This window comes from Syzygium oleosum, unplaced genomic scaffold (genome assembly GCF_021117445.2).
Source record: "Syzygium oleosum isolate NSW1041296 unplaced genomic scaffold, Sole_v2.1 Sole_v2.61, whole genome shotgun sequence".
Lineage (NCBI taxonomy): Eukaryota > Viridiplantae > Streptophyta > Magnoliopsida > Myrtales > Myrtaceae > Syzygium > Syzygium oleosum.
Window position 1 is genome coordinate 300,099 of NW_026607545.1, and position 24,726 is coordinate 324,824.

The 24,726-nt window shown below is 40.0% G+C and overlaps 3 protein-coding genes across 4 annotated transcripts; 2 read left to right on the forward strand and 1 right to left on the reverse strand.

The window, feature by feature from the left end:
- The first annotated feature begins 6,104 nt into the window (after nucleotides 1-6,104).
- LOC115692085 (protein IRX15-LIKE-like) lies at nucleotides 6,105-7,546 on the forward strand. The gene has a single exon (XM_030618840.2). It carries the CDS (start codon nucleotides 6,304-6,306, stop codon nucleotides 7,234-7,236), a length of 933 nt encoding a protein of 310 aa, XP_030474700.1. The 5' UTR covers nucleotides 6,105-6,303; the 3' UTR covers nucleotides 7,237-7,546.
- Nucleotides 7,547-16,990: 9,444 nt separating this feature from the next.
- Nucleotides 16,991-22,379, forward strand: LOC115692084 (probable 2-oxoglutarate-dependent dioxygenase At3g50210). 2 transcript variants are annotated; one of them, XM_056307891.1, is made up of 12 exons: nucleotides 16,991-17,226; nucleotides 17,318-17,433; nucleotides 18,065-18,102; nucleotides 18,809-18,872; nucleotides 19,345-19,412; nucleotides 20,048-20,106; nucleotides 20,211-20,376; nucleotides 20,509-20,528; nucleotides 20,607-20,653; nucleotides 21,680-21,760; nucleotides 21,849-21,938; nucleotides 22,026-22,379. In XM_056307891.1, exons 1-12 carry the CDS (start codon nucleotides 17,193-17,195, stop codon nucleotides 22,152-22,154), a joined length of 912 nt encoding a protein of 303 aa, XP_056163866.1. In that variant the 5' UTR covers nucleotides 16,991-17,192; the 3' UTR covers nucleotides 22,155-22,379. The 2 variants fall into 2 exon arrangements, with proteins under 2 accessions (XP_056163866.1, XP_030474699.1); XM_030618839.2 differs by having other exon boundaries at nucleotides 16,995-17,226; nucleotides 17,984-18,102.
- Nucleotides 22,380-22,601: 222 nt separating this feature from the next.
- LOC115692082 (uncharacterized protein At4g06744-like) lies at nucleotides 22,602-24,501 on the reverse strand. The gene has a single exon (XM_030618838.2). It carries the CDS (start codon nucleotides 24,289-24,291, stop codon nucleotides 22,783-22,785), a length of 1,509 nt encoding a protein of 502 aa, XP_030474698.2. The 5' UTR covers nucleotides 24,292-24,501; the 3' UTR covers nucleotides 22,602-22,782.
- Between the last annotated feature and the right edge of the window lie 225 nt (nucleotides 24,502-24,726).

Here is a 24,726-nt window from a genome sequence, read left to right on the forward strand (position 1 = left end):
TGGATGATTAATGACTCTCAATTGTTTTAATTTAAAAGAATTAAATGATTAATGAATAATCTAATTCTTTTAAAATGGGGTGTAAGTTGGAAACAAAAAATGACGAATTTTTGGAATCGACGAGTAACAGGCTCAATCGACAATAATGAAATTTATTCAAGGATAAGTCAAGTTGGTCTTATCAATAGCAAAGGAAATTGACGATATAGAGTGAAAGATATGAGTCCTTGTTGGGACTAGAAGTTGATAGATGAAGTCATCGACAACAAGCTGTCCCAAATTTCGGATAAGTGTGAGTCTGCAAACCTATCGATTAGAAGCAAAGATGGAAGATCGACACAAACATGTAATTGTCAAGGTACTGGTGTCGATGTAATCGTCAAGGTAATGGAGTCGATATAATTGTCAAGATAGTGGATATAGTGCAACTTCTTGTAACAACATATAGGAATAGGAAGTTTTCTTTAGATTTAAATTTAGTAACCGTTGGATTTTAAATACCCCAAATAATTTCTTTGTAAAGGATTGCCAATCTACCCAAGAACACACGTCTTTCACCTCTACTTTCAGTTTATCTATATATTTCCAGTACCGTTACATGGATGGCAACGATTTTAATACATTTGGATTTCTTGTCATTTACATTTCCTGTCCAAAAATTAATAAAGGACATACACACCCTTTGATGATGCACAAAGCTATCCATTATACTTGAAAGATATTGTTTTTTACTTTTCGCTGAAACAACTGCCCATTTCCTACACCAGCTTTGCCACATGACACGATCTTGTTTGCAAACCAAATTAATCCCCTCAATATAGTTACCCCATCAATTTTACTCATTTGGGAGACTTTTGGATTTGGGGTCATCTAGACGTTACCTAATCTATCGACTTCCGTATCTTTCACACTTCAAGATTTCGGTAGCGAATCCTTAAAAAAACTCACAGAACAAGCTTCTAGTCACCCCAGTCCTCACCTATCGCCGAGCATTTGAGTCCATTATAATCATTCACACCTCCTCTCACGTCCTCCCTATTTTACCTTACTATCAGTGTTACTACTGTACCACGCTAACTTCTGCAAGATCAAAGAAATTCGGGAGCAAATCTCTTCAACAAAAGTTTTTTTTTTGGTAAGGACTTTAACAAAAGTTAATACTCTTACTAATACGAAAACCGATAGAACCCATTTAAGGTAGGCTTTTCAAAATTGAAGAGATTCATATATAATTTTAAATGGGTCACATATGGGTTTAAACTCATTTTGACAAGTCTAATCGATTCCCAAGAAAGTTAAAGTCGTCATAAAATATGCAGTTGGTGGAATCTCGACATTGTACTAGCAAGAATATGTGCCAAGTACACTTGTTTCTGCAGAATCGTGGCTACTTGACAGGAAAATCATTTTTCAAACTATTTTTGGGTTTACCTTCTTGGGTTGTTTTGGGAATTATTCCACAGAAAATTGTAGTTGGTCGTCCTTGAAGATTAACGAAGTTGGGAGTAGCTGAACGCCTTCCTCCAAATGTTCGTTGTAGAGTTGGTCGTCCTTCAAGATTCTCTAGATGTTCTTTCTTTATTTCTTTGCGGCTCGAATTAGTTAAAGTTAAAGCATTCTTTTATTGCATAACGAGATGCATGTATGTTGGAATTAAAGAGATCATATCATAAATGTCTTTGCGCCGACTTGTACGATGAACATATAAGGTGAGAACTGATTCAACATTCACTACTAGAGTATTAAATATAGGGATAAAGGCACCCGAGTCCCAGAGTTATTGCTAAATGTTCAATCGGATCCCTTGATGTTTTGGTGCAATTATATCCCTATGTTACATACTCTTTAGTTCGAATTAGTTCTTACATTAAACAAAATAAATAGATTTGGTGACAGGACCTTTAGGTTATTATTAAATGTTGACATGTCATCCTTTGTGACAATTAAAAATTTTAAAAGATCGTTCTTCCAAATTTCTGAAATTTAGGGAAAAAAAACAAAGAAAAATCACGGAGGGGAGGGGTACTGCAAATTGAGGTCGCAACACCGGTGAGGGGCTGGCGTCTCTCGCAGGCTCACGCGAACTAGCAGCCGCCGTTGCCGCCATCTCAGTTGTCAAACACGAGCAGTGGGAGAAGGGGATTCTCGGCGACCAACCAAGCAAGGTAGGTGATGCCGCGACCTTCTTTGGCCTTGCCACTCCTCAATAAGGGGGGTTGCCCTCGCACAGATCTATGGTGGCGATCCGCTCCACCTCCAGTCACATAGATCGAAGCCACGCGGTCTGGTCTTGCCTGAATGTGGCAAGTGTCAATTTTTTTTTTCTAGTTTTGTTGATTCTGTAGGCTCAATTTGTTGGAGTTGCATTGTGATGTTTTGTTTCAATTTCAGTTTGATTAGAGATGGAGAAGGAGGAGATTGACAGATTATTACTTCTAGGTTTTCTTTCTCCCTCTAAAGTGATGCGATTTCGGTTCCGGTTCATAATTCGCATTAGATTTTGTGCCTTAATTGTTGTACGTACCTTATAGGTTCAAAGTATGGTTAATGATCAGAATTAATTGTTTATTTTTATTGGCAAAAAATTTGGGGGACGACCAGCACAACTACCTCTTGTTAAGAGTTAATATAGGGTCTTACTCGTTACGGTATGTTTGATTTCAATAACAACTACTTAGTCTTCTTGAAAATGCACGAATCTATCGTCGCAGCTCATATTAAAAATCAGGAAGTTTCTATATATGAGAGAACAAATGCTCAAGACACAAGCCGGTAAAAAATTTGCTCACGACATGGTTTAAACTTGCACCTTCACAGTATAAATTGTAACTCCTTGGTCACTGGGCTACCGCGTTCATTGGTTAGTATTTAATTGTTGTGCTTTATGATTTCTGATTCTTGTGCCCGTACCATTCTGGCTCAGATTATTTCACGAAAGCATCATGGTGAGTTGCTGTGGATATTTTTTTAATCTTGTTTTTCTTTTAAAATCCACATCGGTGACGAGTTGGTGGAGTATGTCGATGGGGCGCTGACGTGGGGTGGCACAATTTCCATCCACGGACTTTGGTAGAAGGACCGGCTCAAACAAAACAATTTATAGTTTAGGGATGTACTGCATTTACAAAAAAAAAACTTGAAATACCTTATTGGATACTTTGTTATAGTTCGGGGACTTTCGATCCCTTTATCCCTTGATTCTAAGGAAAATGCCTACTTGGAAACCAAAATTACAACCCAAAGCACATCCGGTTTTCACTAGTGTATTAAAACTAGCAGAGTTTCAGTCCTCTAAGTTTCGGCGCTCGTGCGATCAAATTGCTAAGAAGTCAAGGTTGCACCACTAGTTTGAGCTCGTTCTCAAGCTTAAGCCCGTCGTACTACGGTACCATGCCTTGTGATTGTTATTACGAGCTAAATAAATTGAGAAAATTTTGTAGATTGTCAGTGGAATAGAGCCCTGAAATGATTGTCATCAAACTTCAATACATTCAGGGCAACTCGTGACAGATTGATGTACCTGTCGCTAGAAAGAGTCTTTGGACAACTGCCGGATAAGAATACCCGACTCTTGCTATCTGGGGCAGGTAATCCTTAGAGACTTTCCCTTTCAAAGAACAAAATAGAAGAAAGAAAAAATTGCACAGTTAAAACCTTCTTCTGCAAAGGGTCGAGATTAATGAGAAGGACAAGTTACCTAATTCTGGACCCACCTTTTAAAAATAATTCGGAAATATGACGTCATCCTTTGCAAACCAAGCTCGTGTCTGCTTCTTGCTGACTAAGCGAACCCGAGGTGGTTGGTTTGGAGAAAAGGGAGGGGAGTTTTCTCACGTTTGGTGTGCGCTCTTGACTTGTAATGGGTGATCAACTTCTCCACTTCTCTCTCTCATCCTCCGTCGGTGCGACGCTATGGTGAATGAGGTTGCGTTGCATTTGTCCTTCTTACCTTCCGTACGTTTCGCTATTTGGATCACTCTAGCCTAAGGTGATTCTCGTTTCTTCATGAACCTTGTCTTTACTCCTTCGAAATCTATAGGTCGACTCAAACTCTAGATCACGCACTCAAATGCATTTCTACGATCTCGGCGGGATGGATCGTTCAATTGTAATATGTCGTAACTCCTTACAATCTTCCGTAATTCCTATACAAAATGTCGCAACGCGCAAAAAGCAAGTTTTTGTGATTCGAGCAAGATTTACTCGTCTTTGTATGTGATGACCATCAAGGAATTGGATATCCATTCCCTATGGATCCTTAAAATCATAAATTTGGCATGACTAGAGATTATCTAATGAGAAGCACACAAGTGTGGCTGGTGCACTTGAGCTTGAACTATATTGACTCTTGTATCATGCAGGCCTCAAGGGGCTCACACTAATAGGTGAGATCAAGTGTGCTCGCTACACCATCGTGCAAGAAATTTTCCCTTTAAATTCATACTTGAGAAGAAGGTAATATACTCTTAAAATTTTTTATTTATTCTTCCATTAACTAATGTTTTGCTGTTATCACATACATGCATGAAATAACATTACATCAAATCAATGCAAAAAAGTGAAATGCCACTCATAAGGGATCATATTTACGATTGTTCTCTCTCTAATTCTTATCACAAAATAGTAATTAACTATTTTATGTACTTATATATAAAAAGGATAATTATACAAACGATCCCCACACTTTGGTCAAATGTATAATTTGGTCCCTACACTTTTAGCAAATGTTCAATCTAGTCTCCAGGTTATATGAAAATATCCAATGTTGTTTTTCAATTCATTGAAGTTCAGGAGCAACATGAACATTTTCATGTAGTTCATGGACTAAATTGAACATGTACCAAAAGTTTATGGATCATATTGAATATATTAAAAGTTAAGGAACGTTATTGCACATTGGATTAAAGTTCACGGATTACACTGAATAAATTAAAAATTCACGAATCACATTGCACATTAGGTCAAAGTTAAGAGATTTATTGTGTCATTTTCCCTATATAAAAAGAAAATAATAAATGATGAAATGTGTTAAAAAGAAGTAAAAAAAAAGTGATTAAATGATTAAAAAAGAAATCAATGAATAACTTTTTTAGGGGAGGCTGAGCTATATGCCCTACCCTACATTGATAAGTGTCCGAAGCTTGAAATGGGGTTACTTAAGCTTTAAGGATGTCAATGGAAGAACTAACACAAGATGCTTTCTTGACTAAAAGAATTAAGTAATCAAAAGTCACCTCAGCACTGTTACATTCCGCTAATTTCATCTCTAACAGATGAATCTGCACTGTCAAATTTCACACGAAATGTGAAAAGGTATCCTAGGAACAGGTCTTGCCTTCAACAGTGGGAAAGGAAAAGAGGGCAAAACTCAAGCCGACACATCGCCAATTATTACCACAGCTGACGACAAAACTGAATAAAATTATTGGCAGGTCTTGATCTGGAGACTTGGTCGGACTCGTTTAAAACTCCCAAAAGCAACCTCCCCAATTTTTCTTTCTGGAAAACCAAACCAAGTCCATGCAATGCTAAGTTATCGCTGTAATGAATGATGGACACCAGTCAATCCGGGGTTCTGCCAATTGGAATCAGCTGTAGGTAGCTCGTCCCTCTCCGAATGCAACCACCCAAAATAGAAAATATTGGAATATTCCCTCGTTCGTTTCCTTATGTTTTTTCTTTTAAATTTTGTCGATGATATGAAATGTTTTTCATTTGGTTTTCGCGTGTAATGCAGCACAAATGAACAAGGAAAAGCGACCCGCGGCCTGTAATTAGTTATTGGGTCGCTCAAGCACATATGCCACCACCAGCTCCAGTCCAACCACCCCTTTGTGGTCTTCTCCCAACCCACCCTTTTTGGCCCCCACCTTCAAAAATTTCTTTCCTTTCTCAAATTTTCCAGGGCATGATTATTGATTCCCCTGTTCCAAAAATAACTACAAACGCCAATAAATAAATAAAAAATAAGTAAAATCTGGCCCTGCCAGGCCAGTCTTGATTATTCCTGGGAAATTTAAATCATATCAAAAGAAATCATATTTAATGGCCCATGTTCATTCATGAATAATATAATATGGGGGGTGATTGTGGTGTCACCTTCACATATGTTTTCATTTCCACATTGCTTCCACATTTTCCTTGGTTCTTAGCTTTCCACCTTATTCTTTAAATCAAACCCCAACTTTCTTGAGCCTTTACATCCCCAGGATTCAAGAATCTCCATCTTAAGTCCGCGAGAGGGATCGCATTGTTCGACCAACCTTGTCGCATCTATCTCTCTCTCTCTCTCTCTCTGTAAGAATGAAGAGCAACAACACCAGCAACACGAAGCTCATCCTCCTCCACCCTTACATCCAAAAGCAAGGCGGCTCAAACCGGCTATGGCTCCTTGCCCTCGTCTCCTTCTTCACGCTAGCCTTCCTCGGAACGCTAATCTACTCCCGGGAATCCATCGTTGCCGGCGCGGCCTCACGAGTCACCTCAATTAACAACCCGGCCGGCTCCTCCACCGCCACCACCAATGCGCCCTTGCCGACCACAGTCATCAACACCCTCATCCACTATGCCTCGAGATCGAACGACACCTACCACATGTCCCACAAGGACATCAAGCTCATATCGGACGTGCTCCGGAAGTGTGCCACCCCGTGCAACCTCCTTGTCTTTGGCCTCACCCACGAGACCCTCCTGTGGAAGGCCCTAAACCACGGTGGTCGCACAGTGTTCGTTGACGAGAACCGGTACTATGCGGCCTATGTCGAGGAGCGTCACCCGGAGATCGATGCATACGACGTACAGTACACGACAAAGATGAGCGAGATGAAGGAACTGATTGCGTCGGCCAAGGAGCAGGTCCGGGGCGAGTGCCGGCCCGTGCAGAACCTGCTCTTCTCAGAGTGCAGGCTTGGGATCAACGACCTCCCGAACCATGTGTACGAGGTCAGCTGGGATGTGATCCTGGTCGACGGGCCACGCGGGGACTGGCCAGAGGCGCCCGGGAGGATGTCGGCAATATTCACGGCGGCAGTGCTCGCGCGGAGCAAGAAGGGCGGAAACCCGAAGACCCACGTCATCCTGCACGACTATTATAGGAATGTGGAGAAGGTCTGCGGGGACGAGTTCTTGTGCAGAGAGAACAGGGTTGAGTCAACGGACATGATTGGCCATTTCGTGCTGGAGAGGATGGACACCAATAGCTTCCAGTTCTGTGGCCACAATCGGACAGCTTCATAGACTCCTTCATCGTCCTCAATTTTACAAAAAAGGGCAAAAGAACAAAAGAAAAGTAAGGTCGTCGTCTTAGTCTTTCTTTGCCATCATCATTCATGAAGCATAGCCACAGACTAGTCATTTGTTTGGTGCCGTCCACAGAGAGAGAGCAGATGCAAAGGCAAAGCTGGCTATTTATCCTCATTTCATTGTATGAAAACTTAGACATTTTGGGGTTTTCTTTTTGCCTTTTCCACTTGTGGATTCTGGGAATAACGAAACCTTCATCCTACGCGAATTGTAATCTCTCGTCAAAGAAATTTCGTATTGTAAATTTTTGCGTTTTAATCACGTTATTATCATTATTTTTCTTTTTCCAATTCTTGTGCGGTGGGTGTACAAGGTCAACGCGATTTGATGCCTGCACTGAAACATATAAAAGGCCAATCATTTGGCAATCATGTGTTTAGTTATTCCTACGCCACTTCAGCCCTCTGTTAGGAGCACATATACAGCCTCATGGGAGAAAAAAGTCAACAGATGCAATGGAAATGAACCGGCAGGACCAGACCATATCATAGAAGATGACAATGGAAGATATCGGAGCTCTTTCTGATGAGCTAATCATCGAAGGCTTATTTCGGGAATGTGGTAAATTAAGCACAAATAAAGGACATGTATTGAACTGCCACCTAACTATTTGAATATTATAAGATAGCTTCTTTCACTAATTCACAGTACTCGTGTACCGGATATCTCCCACTTAACGACAAACTCATCCTAGGTCAATAATGCATGAACAGGAGCCAGTAGGGACCGTCGCTCCTCCTCGATCGTACGGTGTTTCTTGTAATTTCAAAAAGAATATGTTATAATTTATGAAATTTCACGAAAGATCTTTGCAAAATCGCTCTCTATGAAACTACCACACCACCCGTAATATCACCAAAAGAAGTTGAACCCTGAGGGGGAAGAAGAAAGAATTGCTATGACTGAAATTTCCATGGTTTTCAATTCTCTAAGTTGACCAGCTAGGAACTAAGGAGCAAAGTAGAAACCTGAACACTAGGCACAAAACATGGAAGAAGCATGTGCAATTATACTATGTGTGGTGTGCACCGCCAATCGGAGTGGGCTCCATATAAGTTCAGAAATTCCATTTTCTCTACAAAGGGTTGAGCTGTTTTTTTTTTTTTGCTTAATTTCTTTAGGGCCCAATCGAAGTTGAGAAATCACTCGCAGGATTAGCCATCACATATCTTATCCTACAGGATCTTACAGAGCCTGTTTAACAGGTTTTTCACAGCAGTCACCATATTACAAGTTGAATTAACTTTCCCGTCGCGAAACGTGAGAGGTGGGGAGCGACAACCAACTTCGCTAATCCATCTGGACGTTCCTGCAAGGATCGCACACCTATTACAACAATGACCAAATTATTTATGTTGGATTTCAGTGTTAATCATATGGTTCATTGATTTCCTACGGAAAACCATTAAAATCAAAACGACGTGTGGTGAAGTTCAACTTGGACGATTTGATTGAAAAAAGATTTGAAAGTACGTTGACTAAACTCAATTTAGGAAGTGGTAACTATAATATATGCTCTCGATTTGGAATCGTGGCTACCATCAATGACCTCAGTTCGAGGAAGGCTCAATCAGAGAGTAATTAAGGTCTCCGACATTGGTTGAGAAGCAGGAGTTCGAACCATGTTTCCAAGAGTTAAGGGAGAGAAAAAAGGAAACGTACCTTATGAGGAAGAGGTCTGACATTATTTCAAGGAAAAATATGAGATTGAGCTCCGGGAACTAGATGAAGGGATGCTGCTCGAGAGAACTCGAGGAACGCCTATTAAAATATGCCTTGAGTTTGAGCCCGTTAAATGAAACCCGACCCAAAATTTATTACAGGAAAGTCCGAAGTTGAATATTTGCTGACGTTTGCCGTGGAAATTCAGATTTTCTGTTGGGCGTTGGAGAAAGAAAAAAAAAATCTGTCTTATTTTGTCTTGGTATTATATTTGGGTGCAAGAATTGGTGGAAATTGTGTCAGAGAAAAGAAATGAAAGAGGGGCGCACTTAATTTCCCTTAGTTACTAAAGTCGGCCAAGTTCAGTAAAAAAAAAAAAAGAAAGTTGACCATGCACTTTCCTCAATTTTTCCTTTTCCTTATTGGACTCTGCAAGAGGAAACTTGACCATGGACGCGACGCATGTATATATATGGGCAGATCTGTTCTTTTGCCGAAGGGGGTGCACGCCAAAATCCTCTTGAAGCGCCGTTTCCTCTGCCGTGGGTCATCCACAGGTGCTGGGTGTTTGGCAGTGGGTTCGTGATTTCATTCATGGAATTACATCAAGAATTCAAGTATTTGTAGCGATTTGTGTATAATTTCTTTGCGAAATTGAGAGATTATTTCGTGAGGAATTGTGGGCTAAACACTGCGTGAGTTATTGAGTGTAATTGAGACTTGAGAAATACTGAGAGTATTTGAGTGACTTGAATGTGATTGTAATCTCTATTATATCGATTGATCTATAGTGTAATTCCGTGCTGCTCTTCCCGTGGATGTAGGTCACTACGATCGAACCACGTAAATCTGGTGTTCGATTTACTTTCTTTATTCTGTCGATTTTATTGTTCGATCGTTTGGCTTCCGCAACAACACCAACGAGAAGAATGGCGTGGAGAGAAGGAGATGAAAAAAATTGTGATCTTGAGACGAGATCTACGCCGGCCGGACACTTGTAAGAGGTCCACACTCCGTCGATTTGAAAAAATACGAAGCGATTCGCGAGGGTCACAAACATTAACTTCACCCCTCATCAATGGGCTGCAATTAATGACGACATCAATTTCGCCCGAAGCCATATGCGATGGGGAAAGATGAGCCCACAAACGTGACCCGTCGAGAAGCCACAAGATGAACTTCGTTAACCAAAGGCTCAACTGATTCGGAAAGGGAGCAAAGTGGAAAGTACGGAAAGGATCACAAGTTAGATCGAACTCCTTTTTCTCGATCTGACTGCCATGTCCTCGAGACCAACCTATGGGACGGATAATCCCACAATCTCACATGTCCGAAAATTAAGGAACCTTAGGATATCGAAATAAGTATAAATAGCTCACAGAAACAACCGTTTGAGATATGAGGCTTTTTGTGCACATTGGCTGTTACTCTGAGAATTTCATTCATCAGTTAAAGTTAATACTGACTTGAGTATCGAAGGGTCCCAAAAATCCATCTCTTGGAGAGTTTTTGTTTGTGGCGTGTAGGGCATGTGGAGCTACCAATGGTTGAAATTGGAATCACGTGAAGAAGGTTGAATTTCTAGTCTCTATAGCTCGAGCGATCATATGAGAGATTGATATCAACTATTTTATTCGCTAACAATTTGTATTTTTTATATATTTAACGCCTCGCGTCGCGCGGCGAGGCCGCCTCGCTCGGCGCGGCGAGGGCCCCTCGGATCCGGCGACGGCGGCGAGGCCCCCTCGCCGAAAAGGAAAAAAAAAAAAAAAAAGAGAAAAAGCAGAAAAGACGAAAATGCCCATGGACTAAATACATTGGGGTAAATGTGTCACAAAAAGCAAAGTTCGGGGTTTTGGTGTCACAAAAAAGTTCGGAGTAAATGTGTCCAGATGCAAAGTTTGGGGTTTTTGGTGGTTTTCCTATATTTAAATGTTGACTATATTATATATGTACTTTTTTTTGGTCAAAAATATTATATATGTACTTTACTAAGTCATATTTGATATCTACTTGATAGTCTAGAAAAGAAAGACAATGTTCTGCAGGTAACTAATGTACCATCGCCATGCAGTTGCCACTATAGTTTACCTATCTGTCGACATTAAACAGAAAATGCAAGAAAAAAGAATTCCAGCTTTACTGCAAGATATCCTGCTCATGAAATTTCTTGAAAATGGCAATCTAATGCAAACTTATCATGCGAAAAGCATTGAAATGTTAACCATCACTTGTCCAATGTATAATAGTAATTTCTTGTTCGGTGCGAGTAAAAGTTGAATAAGCAGCGTGGTAATTTTAATTAGGAATGTCTGAAAATTCAAATGATAATAATAAAGTTGAATCTTGATGTGAGGTCCGGTCCAAGTCCAAGTACACTCTCCCTAAATATAAACTTGCAGTTCAGCCCACCATCTAGCATCTACCACCAACTCCAATCAGCCAGAAAAGAAATCGAAATATCTCAATCTCAATTCAAAGATAAGAAGCTGTAAGTGGTTGCTGATAAACTAATTTATATGTCGGGTTCTTCTGCTGATACAGCTTCCAAGTTGAACGTGATCACGAAAGGATCGTTGGCACAGTTGTGTTCTGCAGTTGCATGTACAGCTTAATGTTTCTTCATTGGTTTGAGTGTTGACCAGCAAACCGAGTGGAAATTGGATGCAAGTCATGATTAATCACGAACCAAATATTTGCATTTCGTTTTACCGTGAGAATCGAATGGGCACAAAATTCAGTCAACCCCAAATGTAAACAAAACAAATAATTAAGTCAATGAAGTGTACTTTCATTGATACGTTTTATGGTATAAATAGAGGTATCATTACCAATAATTATGGTGGAAGTTAAAAATAAAATATAGCAATCTGATCTACATGGAAATTGAATAAAAGAACAAATCATAAAAAATCCCTAAATGATCAACTCGTGGTTACTTTGCTTGATGCGTTATCTTCATATTGATTTGTATAAGATTTTGCACTGCATCCATTCTGATTTTTACTTTTTGATTAGTTTTTTCAATACTCCCCTTCAAACCGGTCAATGGGGAGGACCAAAGACTAAGTTTGGTTCATAAACTGACAAAATTATCACGAGTCACTATGGTTTGGTGAAAATACAACAACTTGCAAGGAAAACGGAACATAGTGAGTTACAATAGGATCAAGAGCAACCTTATCTTGAACAAAATGATAATCGATCTCAATGTGCTTTCTCCGAGCATGAAAAACAAGATTAGTTGTGAGATGGTTGACACATTGTCTGAGAAAAGTAACGAAGGTTGACGTTGGTAAATCCCAATGTCACACATTATGTATGAAATCCAAGTGAGTTTAGCAATTGTGGAAGCAAGAGCATAGTATTTTGCTTCAGCTGTGGAGCGGGCCATAGTAAGTTGTTTCTTCGCACATCATGAAATACAATTTGAGCCAAGAAAAGTATAATAACCAGTGGTAGAATGTCGGGTGAGTTTGCACCCAACCCAGTCTGCATCGACTAAGCCCAATAAATAAAGATAACTACGAGACAAAATGCAAAGCCCAAGGTGTAAAGTACCACAAACGCATCGCAAAATATGTTTTACCATTTGAAAGTGAGCAGCAGTTGGGGCATGCATATGTTGGCAAACTATGTTGATCGCAAGCGAGAGATCTAGATAAGTGAGGATAAAGTACTAAAGAGCACCTATAATGCTTTGAAAATGAGATGAATCAGCGTAGGGCTTATCACTATGTTTAAGTGTTGGTTACCTTGTAGCTATTGGAGTAGCAATCGGTTTACATTATGCCATTGATGCTCAACTAAAAAGATCCAAGGCAAATTTTTGCCGCGAGAGAAACCGTTCATCAATGGAGCGATTGACTTCAATGCCCAAGAAATAATAAAGAGCGCCAAGGTCTTTCATGGAAAACACTTGACCCAGTGCCTACACAAGATGGTTCAATAATGTCGAGGATTCATCAGTGAGGACTATATCATCCACGTAGAAAAATAAAATAATAATATGACCACAATGACGATAAACAAATAATGATGTATGAGAAAAGTGTTGTAGAAGAATCCATACTCGAAAAGAAATTTGATGAACTTATCGAACCATGCCCCAGGAGCTTGTTTGAGGCCATATAGTGTGTGTCGAAGTAAGAAAATATGGTTCAGACGATATGAATCACAGAAGCCCGATGGTTGTTCCATATAGACAGTAACATCGAGATCGCCATGTAAGAAGGCGCTTTTAACATCTGATTTGCGAATTTTCCAATTCTAAATTGTAGCAATAGCTAGGACAATGTGAATGGTGTCTTGTTTGACTACCGTATGAAAAGTTTCTAGGAAGTTAGCGCCCTCCTCTTGATGAAAGCCTTCTGCAACAAGTCGGGCTTTCAACCGGTCAAGTGAATTTAGCTTTGTCTTGTACACCAACGTACATCCAACCACATTCATTGAGCGATGATAGGGAACAAGTTCCATGTTTTGTTGATTACAAGAGCATCCAACTCCAAAAGCATAGCGGCTATCCAACCAGGGTTTTAAGGCTGAATGGACAGTGCGTAGCTGGGGAGGGATAAATGACACTGCTATATTGGCATACTTGGGGTCTTCGAGATCCCATCCTCTGAACATGTAACCATGGGATGAACCGAGGATGCTGAAGCTTCAAATTGAGATCGAACTAAAGATTCACTCGCCAATGGCTATGACATATGATTAGAGAGAGTAGCAGATGAAGCATTTGAGTCTAGTTTTGTCCCAACAAATAGACGTGCACGTTCGCTTGCAAAGTGAAGATATGTTGGTGAACAACCATTTTGACCAACTTCTAGACTAGGTTGGGGCATAGTCCAATTATCCCCATAAGCTTTTGTTTGTGATGGACTTAAAGTTGAATTCCATTGCAATAGCTCCCCCTTAGTCATAGCAGTAACATGAGAAGAAGAGGCAAAAGAAAAATAATGCTCATAAAAACATGTCAAGATATATAAACATGACCGGCAAATTGATGAAGACAATGATATCCTTTGTGCGTTTCACTCTATCCCAAAAATATGCACGGCAAAGAGCACTTATCAAATTTTTTTCATCATGTAGTTGCTTAAATATGGATAACAACGAGAACCAAACACTCGGAGTAACGACTAATCAGGGTCTAGTATGGACTTCAGTTGCCTAGAGTAGTTGAAGGAAGATGATTTATCAAATAATTCGTTGTTGTAAATGCTTCCATCCAATAGTTGAGTGGCATAAATGCCTCAAATAATATAGCCGGCTCGAGTTCAACGATGTGTCGATGTGTCCTCTCAGCAACATCATGTTGCTATGGTATATCTGAACAAGAGAGTTGTTGGATGCCGCATTGAAAATTATTGCTCGTGAATTCACCTCCTCCATCATATTGAAAAATTTTAATTTTGTTATCAAGCCGATTTTCAACCAACTTTTGAAAAGATAAGAAAATCTCAAAGAAATCTGACTTTTGCTTCAATGGATACAGCCGACAAAATCAGGAGAAACCATCAATGAATACAACATAACATTGAAATTTTTGCATAGAAGGAACTAAGCTCGGTCCCGATGGTCACAAGACGAAAATTAGCAATGGTTTTTGAAATTTTCCTTTCTTTAATTTTGGTATGTATTTTGTTTTTTGATGTGTAGCTATTAAGAGAATCGAATCACATGACAGAGGAACAAGAGAAGTCATCGCATCGAATCACATAACCGAAAATTAGTAATGGTTTTCATTTAGGGAAAACGTTTAAAAAGATCCAAACTTCATCTCATTAACTTTGCAATGCGTATTGGTATGCAACCAAGCTAAAAACCCAATGAACACCAAGCGAGAAATAATTAACTCCAAATTTACACATTCGTTCAATGTGGCTCTGCCTATACGAAGAGCAGCTGAATATCTCATTGCAATTCCGGCTCTGCAACGAAAATCACAACCAGAGATTATTTGCTTAAACACAAGTGCTACACAATCCCCAATTACACCAAAAAATCTGATAAGCAAACCCGTCAATAGAAATTTTAAGAAACTTCACTCTAGTCTCGCAAAGAACACTGAATAAATCCTCCATACAACTTCGTCTCTGTGTATTCGGACTGTCTCGCTTGTAATTAGACATAAAACGCTCAAATGTATAAGGAAACTCATGGAAAAAAACCCTACGGAGCATGTCTTGGATGCGAAACCAAATCACGGACCAGGAAGGACGCCACCCAAGCGCCCATCCAGACTTGGCCGAATGCTCGACACCAGATCTGAGCGCCCAACCAATGTCTGCTCAGCCAGATGCTCAACAACGCCACTGGTCTATTTGCCAGACATGGCCTAGCTATGTGATCAGCACGCTACATATCATATTTTGATCTTCTAAATGTTGGTTGTTCGGAAGGAAATTCTCGCCGAAAAAGATATTTGAATATATTTATTTTAATAACAAATTCTAGAGATGAAAATTTCTTCAAAACACAAGGTGGACGTTGCATATTTCTTCAAGATCCTGTAAAATCTCTTTGCGGTATATTAATATGTGTTAGAAAGTCCAACTAAGCTGACAGGTGCAGAGAGATTACACACACATACATAAAGAATGTGTGAACCCATAATCAAACGACGTACGGTGATATTTCAACACCCATCTCACGTACAAGCCGGATTAAGAATGATACGTGGAATTTGACGAACGAGATGGATGTACACTAGGGCAGAACCCGCTCTAATACCATATTAGAAATTCCAACTCAAAAGATGGAGGGAAACACATGTATATAAAGAGCATATAAACCTCATGATCAAACGATGTGCGGCACAGCAAAATTTCGATAACTCCATCTAGGTAGATCACCGAGAGATAGCACAAGTCTGAGCCCGTCAAAATATCTAGTTTGACATATTCACTCAAAAACTTAAGACAATGAGTTATGGGACAATCAGAATATATTAACTAGACTTTTTAACATAATTCAAACATGCATCTTAACAATTTCCTTCTCACGTATGAGTTCAATGTTAGATCCGCTTCCCTTTAATTTTAGTATCCTTTTGCAACATGTTACAACTTGAATATCCAAAGCTCACATTTATCCTTAGTCTCTTTCTCCGGACCAAAATATGACAGTTGCCATTGAACCGCGTTGCTACACCACAACGTACACCTGATTTCTCCATATTGATTTATAAAGGCTATTCAAAAACCACATTGGTCACAATCTTTCTTCTTTGAAATATTCATCAAATACGCATACATATGAGGAGTGTGCCACTAATAAATCAACCATTGGCTCTGATATCGATAAAAGAGTAATGCGGAAGACATGATTATGTAATTTCATGTTTTTTAATGAGTTATAATGGAGAGTGTCTGAGCTTCAATTAGGGATGTACATAATTAAGGGAAATATATGGATAATCTTGAGAGGTATAAAGAATCAAAGGGAATATAATAATTAATTCTAACATTTGCCAAACTCAAGGTGACTTAGAATATTTCAACTGGAGTTTGGAGAGAAGATAAAAAATAAAAATAAAAAAGCCTAGATGGAACGCCAGGGCGGTTTGGTGTGCTAGAGAGAGAATCGACTAACGTTGACGTGGCTACTTACGTGAAATTTCTCCCCCCCCCCCCTTCTCTCTCTGATTTTAATAGCCTTTCCCTTTCCTTTTTTGATTTTTAATTAACTTAGTATTATTATTCAATCCGAACCTAGGTTCACAACATTCTCCATAGGATTGGTTATAGCCATATCCATTGTTATATCCCGAATTTTTCAAAACAAAAAACTAACCTATAAGAAATCTTCCTCTGACCACATTTTCTAGATGAACCATAGCCAATCCAAATTGATCAAAGAAATCCGACTTTTTATCTTGATAACTAAATCCAGCCTTACAATTTCTTAAAAATTTTGTCAAAAAAAATTGGTGTTTGAACACAAATTAACAAGAGGGTATTTTTACACAATCTATCAAATCTATTTACTTACACATCATTTCCCTTCAATGCCTTCATTGCATGTCCAAACGAGGAAAGCAAATGTCTCTTATATATTCCTCTCATTTTCCATTTCCATTTTTGCCCAAGACGTCACGGGATCACGGCCCCTCGTTCATCTCGGGACTCGCACGGAGGCGACTCGAATCCGAGTTGATTTGATTGAGCTCCCCGAACAACATCGAGCGCGACGGTCGCATCATCATCACAGGAAGGAAAGGAAGAATGTCCACCGACTTTAAATCCATCCCTCTCATCGGTACTTCCTCCTTGAATTCGATCCATCGGATGCGAACCCGGATCGACCCAACAACATTCAATTCAAATGCGTTTTTGATCTTGGTATCCAGATGTCGGACCCCTTTTGGCAAAGTGCGATGATCCCAACATGGGTGAAGATCCGGGCGTGGCTGAAGTTGTCAGGCAGTTGGATCTGGCCTGTAGAGAGGCCGGTTTCTTCTACGTGGTTAGTAACTCCTCCTTCACTCTCTACTTCGGTTAGTTTAGTCTCGACCCACTTAGCTGAAGATGCGAACGCGAGCTTACTGAGCTGTTTTCAATGTCAATCCGAGTGCTTTGTGCTGTGATTCTGTATTTAATGGCAGAAAATTTATGGGGTCGCTGTCCATAACATCGAGGTCGACGAATGTGTGCTGGTTATCTTGTTTTGCTGAACGCGGGAACACCTGTTTGCGTCTAAACTTCTTTTCGTATCCAGCTGTTAATTTTCCCAGTATAAGCTGTACTAAATCTCTTGCCTCTGTTGGTTCATCTGGTTTTTCTTAAGAAATTTGTTTGATATACATTGTGGGTTGGTCTCCTGATAGACCGGGTCTTGACATGTTAAGTTTTTTAGGTGAAAGGTCGTGTAATTAGGCCTTTTCATTGCTAACAAGTACAATATCATTGCGGGAGCTTGTTTCTAGTTCAGTGGAAAAACAAAATACCACGAATGTTGTGTGCTTCCTTTCCTTTCCTCACTGATGTGGAAGTTTGTAAACTTTGTTATTGACCAGAAGGGCCATGGTATTCCTGACTCCCTCATTAAAAAGGTTAGAACCTTGACGCACGAATTTTTCGAACTACCTTGTGAAGAGAAGTTGAAGATCAAGATGACTCCAGCAGCAGGATACAGGTTATACTCTCCTAGCATTCTTGGAGTGTCTACTTGACAATTGCCAATTTAAGATCGATCACTAACTGTGTCCTCTTCTCTTAAATTTGATATGCAGTTAATGCACATAAATTAATAATGAGTTTTACTTTATTGTAGAACATGGGACAGAAGCATCGAATAGAATCGCAAGCTGTGTTCTCTTCTCTTAAATTTTCCATGCAGCAAAATGTACCGAACTGTTAGTAATTTTTAGCTTATTGTAGAACATGAACAGCAGGATTAAATTAAAAAGAAAACACTGATTCAAATAAATCAGAAAGAATATCATGTCCTATAGTGAAGCTTTAGAGAAATAAGCTCCCCAGATGTTTGCCTCCCACATGTGAGTGGTGAGGAATACACAGCTTACTTAATTAGAGAAACAAAATAAGCTTCCGAAAAGGGTGCTTCGAGGAATTTAACGACCTGCCGATTGTCATTCCCAGATGATATTGCTCTCTGATGGTAAAGTAGCGTGGGCTATACAGAAAAAAAATGGTCATGCAAAACCTCCCTTCAGGAACATGATCTGATTCTGGTCAATAAACCTCCCTTTACCTGTATTTCTAGGATTTTTCCACTATTTCATTCCTAGGAAAATTATAATCTTGTAATATTGCAAGTTTATATTGGTTTCCAGGTGAATTACTAATTAGCTTAAAAGTGACCTTAACATTTTTTGCAGGGGATACCAGAGAGTTGGTGAAAACATCACAAAAGGTGTACCTGACATGCATGAGGCCATTGACGTAGGTTTGCTTGTTGTTTGGATATACTTGCCTTAAGTATGAGATTAATAAATCATGTTGATCGAATGGTAGCAGTTCATGGTATTATATAACTTGTCCCTGTATGGTAGGGGTCACAAATCATTATAAGCATTCGTGTTTTCCGAGATGCCCTTTTTTTTTTTTATAATTTGCCAAGCCCCATTGAAGTGGAGTGAAATTGTGATTAGCACTGTTCTATCTGTGGAAGTTTTAGGCAATCATTAATTCAAGCGAACAGAGTTTCTCTGCATGCAACTCGTACAAATTATGTCAATGTTATTCCACTACGTTTTGTGCAGTTACATAGTCCTTTAGGCGGGGGTCTACATCCCAGCCTGCACAAGTATTAGCATGATGATACTGAGATGTTATCATAGTATTCTGCTGCTGTCTCCCGCGTTATTATCTCCCTCTCACTGCAATGACTTATAATGTGATGTATTTGGAGCAGTGTTACAGAGAAGTGAGACAAGGGATGTATGGAGATCTTGGCAAGGTCATGGAAGGATGTAATCAGTGGTACGCTCAAGAACTCTAACCTAATATACACGTCTGCGTCTCTTGTTTTCTAGCCCCTTTAGCCGTGCCACCGGACATTCGTTCTAGTGGCCTTGTTGGGGAGGGATCAGGGGCGCGATCAGGGTTGTACCCTGATGAGAGCACCATTCCTTTTAACCGTTCTTCATCAGCAGCAAGTGTTAATTATAAGAAACTTTAGTACTCGTCATGCTTGAGTTCCTTAGCTCCGAGTAGTTCATTACGTCAATGTCATCGATCTGAACTGAGCAAATGGACAGTGGCAATTGGACAGTGGCATTATGTATAAACTTATAGGTCCTATGTTGATTTTTCACTTTGCCGTTCCATGTTCACTTACTCCAAGAGTAGGTATTATAATGATTGTTTGATGAAACACACATGAGTAGTAAATATATTGGAATTTCATTGTTTTAGCAAACTAAACGTGAGAGGGAGTCCTAAGATGAAAATTATAAATATTATTTTTTCCATAAGCTCAGCATTTTCATTTAATTAATTGCATATTTCTTAACACTGCTAACATCAGGTATGTGATTGCTTGTTTTGGATTGAGTTGCATGTTGCTGATTTATTCTGGATTGTGTTCACCCATTTTGCTTTTGTCCCCAATGCAGGCCAGTTAATCCTCCAGATCTAAAGCCAATCATGGAGGAATACATTAGCCTTTGCACTGGTATCGACTGTTCATTGGTGGTTCTCTGTCAATACTTTTGGCAGTTCTCTGTCAATACTTTTCTTATCCATCATCTTTGTACTCGTTATTCTGATTTTTCCTAGAACTTTCAAGAAAGATCATGAGAGGTATTGCGTTAGCGTTAGGTGGATCCCCAAGTGAATTTGAAGGTCAAAGAGCTGGAGATCCATTTTGGGTATTGCGTATAATTGGTTATCCAGGTGCATCAAAATCAAATGGCCTTGGAAGTCCTGAAAATGACATTGGATGGTGATATATTTGTCCTCTCATAGCAAGTTAATTTATTGTCAATGCTTGTACTCTACATTTCTTCATTACTGTAGTCTTTTGATTCCTCATGCAGTTTTTTCTTTCTTTTCTTCCTTTGCATGAAACATTCAGTGGAGCGCACACTGATTATGGTAATTTTCTGAGTCCTTAGAGTTTTGATACTTGAAAGGACAATGAGTTTATATTTTGCTCATGATGCCACATTATAGGTTTGTTGACTCTGGTGAACCAGGATGATGACATCACTGCTCTTCAGGTACAATCGTAATTTTTTTTTGATGTTTTAGTTTGATATTTTAAATGAGTTCTTAATCATAAAAGTGTAAGGACGGAACAAGTGAGACTGAGTTAAGTATTAAATTGACTCAAATTCTTCTGCTAATTCCTTAGAGAAGTCCGTTCATGGAATTTTGAGATGACATGTATGAGTACGTTTCCCGGTTCAGGCTGTTGGTCATTCCAAATGGTAGTGTATGTTTGGTGTGGCTTTCTTTTAAATTTTGTTTTTTTTTTCCTCCTTTTTACTTTTAGAATATGAAATTAGCTTTTCATTGTGGAACAATTCACTCTTTAGAACATATAAGTAACATCTCAAGTCACTATAATGTTTTTCACGACATTTTAAATTTATCAAATTTGGCAGTAAATGCAACAGTTAGTTGTTTGGCTGGCTTAAGGAAAACTAAATGCCATGTTAATTGTCATTTGGAAAGGGTGGCTCATTTATCATTACTAAATCTAGCTGTCTTGTTAACCACCCACCAAGACAAAGATTACAGTGAATTTAATAATTGCTGAGTGGAATTTGGAATATCCTCTTTGGACCAAACCAAGGAGGCCCTTAATAGATGATTGATGTTGATGCAAAATGGATTTAGATTTGATCATCAGAATCTGTTTGGGTCTATCTATCCTGATTGCTTAAGTAGTTTTTTTAACGTTCAGAGCAGCTGCACGACCATGTTCATGTATACAGTTCCTAATTCTTGTTTTGAGCCTTGTCATCATCCATAGGTTGCCACTGCAATATAAATATCTAATGTTACTCATTTTGATTGATCCTCTGCTTAGTTTGTTATTGTTGTTGCTGTCTCATTCTAGTTGGTATTAGATCATGCAGAATGAGTGAAAAGATTCAAATCTTCAATGGTATCAGATCACATTCTGTAATCAATTACAATCAGTATTATACCTTGTTCAGTGAAGACCGCTATGCATTTCGGTTATCAAAACTTTATGGTTCCTGTATTAGGTTTATTTTGATCTTGGTGAGTTTTTGAAGGTCAAAAACCTCTCTGGTGAGTGGATCTCTGCTGTTCCTGTTCCCGGAACATTTGTTTGCAACATAGGTGACATGCTTAAGGTATAAACTTGGGGAAGAAGGCCCCTTGATGTTCGTTTCTGACTTTGTGCTGGTATTGCAAATCAATTTTTGGTCTGGACAACTGCAGATTTGGTCCAATGGCTTATATGACTCAACATTGCATCGCGTAATTAATAGTCGCCCAAGATATCGAGTCTGTGTAGCATACTTTTATGAGGTTACTTTCTTTACTGGAATCCCCTCTATGCATTTCATTTGTCGAATCCAGTTCTTTTCTGAACACTAAGTAATGTTTTGCAAACAGCCCAATTTCGATGTCCCCGTGGAGCCTTTAGATATCTGTGTGAGGAGAACTGGTGGAACCAAGAAGTTTGGAAGAGCATGCTATGGAGAGCATTTAGTTAGCAAAGTCCAAACAAATTTTGTGGTGTAAAATACAAAATCCCATCTCTTCCATTGTCAGTTTAAGCTTGACGTAATTGATGTATTTGCATTTGATTGCTTGATGTTGGAACCTGTGCTGTGGATACTGGATTTGTAAAATCATGGAATAATAGTTGCATGTTTTTCTTCCGGAGTCCTTAATAACAGGTTCGACTGCGGATGCTACATTTATCCCGTTTTTATTCTTTGGGCTATTGGATTTTCACTTACAGGATCTTGAATTTGTAAAGTGTATCATGCTTACTTAACCATGTGGCCACTGTACTACTGGACAAAGGGTCCTTCTAGACCAAGGTCCTCCCCATTTCTATCAACTCGTGTTGATAACAGAGAGGTTGTGTTTTTCTTTTGTTTGGTTATATTATCTTTTCATGTCTCTTGATAATCGAGTTGATAGATCTACGAAAGTTTACTCGACTCTATGCAAATTGACAAGTTCAACAACATTAAGTTACTATACTCAAATGATACTCGAATTCATGAGAAACTTACATGCTTGCGGTCATAATTCATGATGCCAATATAAAAAAACTAAGTACAGAAAGCTGTTATGCCCCATTATTTTTCTGGCGGAAGCCACATTACAATCGCTTAGCCCTATCTAATAATTTTACTTGCTATCGGTGTCTATTTAGTGCCGCATAAGAAGGTGATGGTGCTGGAGCAATCTCATGTGTCAATGACCCTTTGGAGGCATCTTCGGCAATAGACTGACTAATCTTGCAGGGTACATAAAGCATTGACCTCTCATTCGGGCACTTTACCTTCTTGGAGAAGAAGGCATTACATTCCTCCGGAGATCTCTGTGATGGAAGACCTAAAATGCAGTTCATCCTTACATCGAGCTTTTTCTTCTTGATCAACTTCCTGCATTCCGGCCCAACCTGTGTGAAGTAATTGTTGTTGAGTGTTAGTGCATTCAGCTGCGGCAGCAAGCACACCGTCTCAGGTACTGTCCCGAATAAATAGTTACTCGACAAGTTTAGCTGATACATCTGCTGCAGACAGCCAAAGGAATGTGGTATTGGACCAGTCAACTGATTGATACTGGCATCGAAAATAGTTGTTTTCTTCAAGAGTCCTATCTCATATGGAAGGCAACCCGATAACTGGTTATTCAGGAACAGCACCTCTAGCAACGTCTTTGAAGCTTGCCCGATGCTCCGAGGGATTGGGCCTGTGAACTTGTTGTTGGCTAGGGTGAGATAACTTACGGGTGTTCGACCGAGATTTTCCGGGATTGTTCCTGTGAAGAAGTTGTTGTTGAGAAAGAGAACTTCAAGGTCCAAAGTGAATACTTGCGGTGGTATTGGTCCGATCAGGGAGTTGAACCTGAGATCTAAGAAAGTGAGTTGGGTAGCAGCTAGAACGGACATTGGGAATGCTCCTTGTAGTTTGTTGTTGCTCAAGTCGAGCTCGTAGAAATACTTGAGCTTGGAAATATTGACTGGGATGCGACCGGTAACGTTGTTGGAGTTTGCATGAAAGAATACGATATCTGGTAGGTCCTCAATGAAGTTGTCGATAGTGAGCTGTCCCTTGTCATTGCAGAAGCCGAAGCCATTGAAGTCGGCGCCGGCGAGACCCAACATCTTGTAGCCAGGTACCATTGCACAGGAAAAGCCCGTGTAATTGCAGATTTTCTCGTCTTTGCCAACCCAGGTCGCAGTGACATTCTTAGGGTCGCACCTGCCTTTGCTTATGCGGTTCCTGAACCTCTGTATTGGTCTGTACACCATTTGCAGCCGGGTTTGCATCGGGGGCGGGGGTGGGGGCGGGGGAGGCGGAGGTGGAGGTGGAGGTGGAGGTGGAGGTGGTGGCGGTGGTGGGCATTCAGGTGGAGGTGGAGGTGGAGGTGGTGGCGGTGGTGGGCATTCAGGTGGAGGTGGAGGTGGTGGCGGTGGTGGGCATTCAGGCTCTGGAGGGGGAGGGGGAGGAGGGCAATCCCCATTCTCCGGGGCAGGAGCCGGTGGATAGCTGCCACCACCGCCGATTATTATTTCAAGTGCCTCTCGGCCTGTTTCTGCAGCCGGAATGCCGCCGGAAGCTTGGGCGAGGCAAGAATGGAAGATGACCAAGAGCAGAAGCAGCAGTGGGGATGAGGTGGGACATGGTTTTTTGGCCATAACTACCCTGCGAATGAACCAAGGGGACCTGAAGCAGATAATGCAGACTCTACTTATGAACTGCTAGACAGGGATGGTCCTCCCTCTGAAGAGGAGAACAGTTGATGACTGCCGCCGGGGTTACGGAAGCTATAAATAGAGAGGCTTCACAAATATGGACAAAAGTGTCGGCTAGAGCAACTTGTAAGTAATTATCTAATTTGCTGATCCAACAAGCACCAAATCGAATTCCGACTTCATTAGGAACTTGGGAGGATTAAGGACAAGGGTGGTGCCAAAGTTTTATATTGGTCCAATCATTTGAGGAACAAGGATTAGAAAATGTGGGTGTCTGTTATCATTTTAGGGGGCGCGGTGCGCTAATGATATTTGATTACAGCTATGTAAAATGATGAGAGTGGGGCTCTCCTAAGTGGAATCCCGTGAATGGAGAGC